Source organism: Lottia gigantea (genome assembly GCF_000327385.1).
Source record: "Lottia gigantea unplaced genomic scaffold LOTGIsca_32, whole genome shotgun sequence".
NCBI lineage: Eukaryota > Metazoa > Mollusca > Gastropoda > Lottiidae > Lottia > Lottia gigantea.
This window is the reverse complement of record NW_008709073.1, coordinates 2,057,334-2,058,211: the sequence shown is the minus strand read 5'-3', so window position 1 is coordinate 2,058,211 and position 878 is coordinate 2,057,334. Positions and strand designations below refer to the sequence as shown.

General features: G+C 32.3%; 1 protein-coding gene across 1 annotated transcript in view; it reads left to right on the top strand.

Annotated features, from left to right (window-relative positions):
- LOTGIDRAFT_232837 (hypothetical protein) overlaps positions 1–878 on the top strand; it is a gene marked incomplete at its 5' end in the record, with an annotated part of 20,807 nt that overhangs the window by 10,135 nt on the left and 9,794 nt on the right. Inside the window, one exon of the mRNA XM_009058057.1 lies at positions 474–608. Coding sequence (XP_009056305.1) covers positions 474–608 — 135 coding nt within the window. The remainder of the gene's footprint in view (positions 1–473; positions 609–878) is intronic.

The window sequence follows — 878 nt, the reverse complement described above, 5'->3', positions numbered from 1 at the left end:
CCTACCTTTAATGGCTCAGTATCTGTTGCTGGACATAGTTTAGGTGAGTTTGTATGTATATAAGCATAACAAAGATCAAGCTAAAATTAATTCCTTTTGATTCCTCTAGTTTTGTCCAATTTTTATGAAGCTTGGTACATAGGAAGCAAATTTGTTTAAATTTAGATTTTTGCCTGGGGTACCATTCCAATTTTCATTCTGACGTCTGTGATTCGTGCAATTCCACTAAAACTAACGCGTTTTATGATGTCACTAGAGGGGAGCTACTGGAAGCTACTATTCATATCTATGCACTATGCAGTTCCCCTCTTGTGACATCATAAAACATGTCAGATTTAGTGGAATTGCAAGAAACACAGATGTCGGAATGAAAATTAGAATGGTACAAATTAATGCTATCAGTGTCCCTGATACACATAAAAAGTTTAGAAAACCTCTTTACAATCCCTTTAAGATATTTTTCTTCATTTTAGGATCTTCCATATTATTTGATCTATTGTTACATCAAATTAACCCTGATGCTCAACAACAAGAAATGTCCCCTCCCCCTTCAACAGACTTACCAGATAATAGTACCAACTTGATATCAGAGGAAGAAAATAAGGTTGGTAGTACGGAGGTTTGGAAATTGTTTAAAAAGATAAAAGTTTGAAAGAGAAAATAGCTCAAAATTCAACTGAACAAAATTAAAATAAGAATTTCTTTAGATCATGGATGATGTAAAAAAGTAAGCCACAGAAAAACACAATAAAACATATAGATCTGAGTCATACAATAACATATAAGTGTCAGTAAAAGTTTGAGAGAGAAAAAGAAAGCTCTAAATTGAACAAAACTGAACAAAATTATAAGAAGAATTTCTTCAGATCATAGATGAT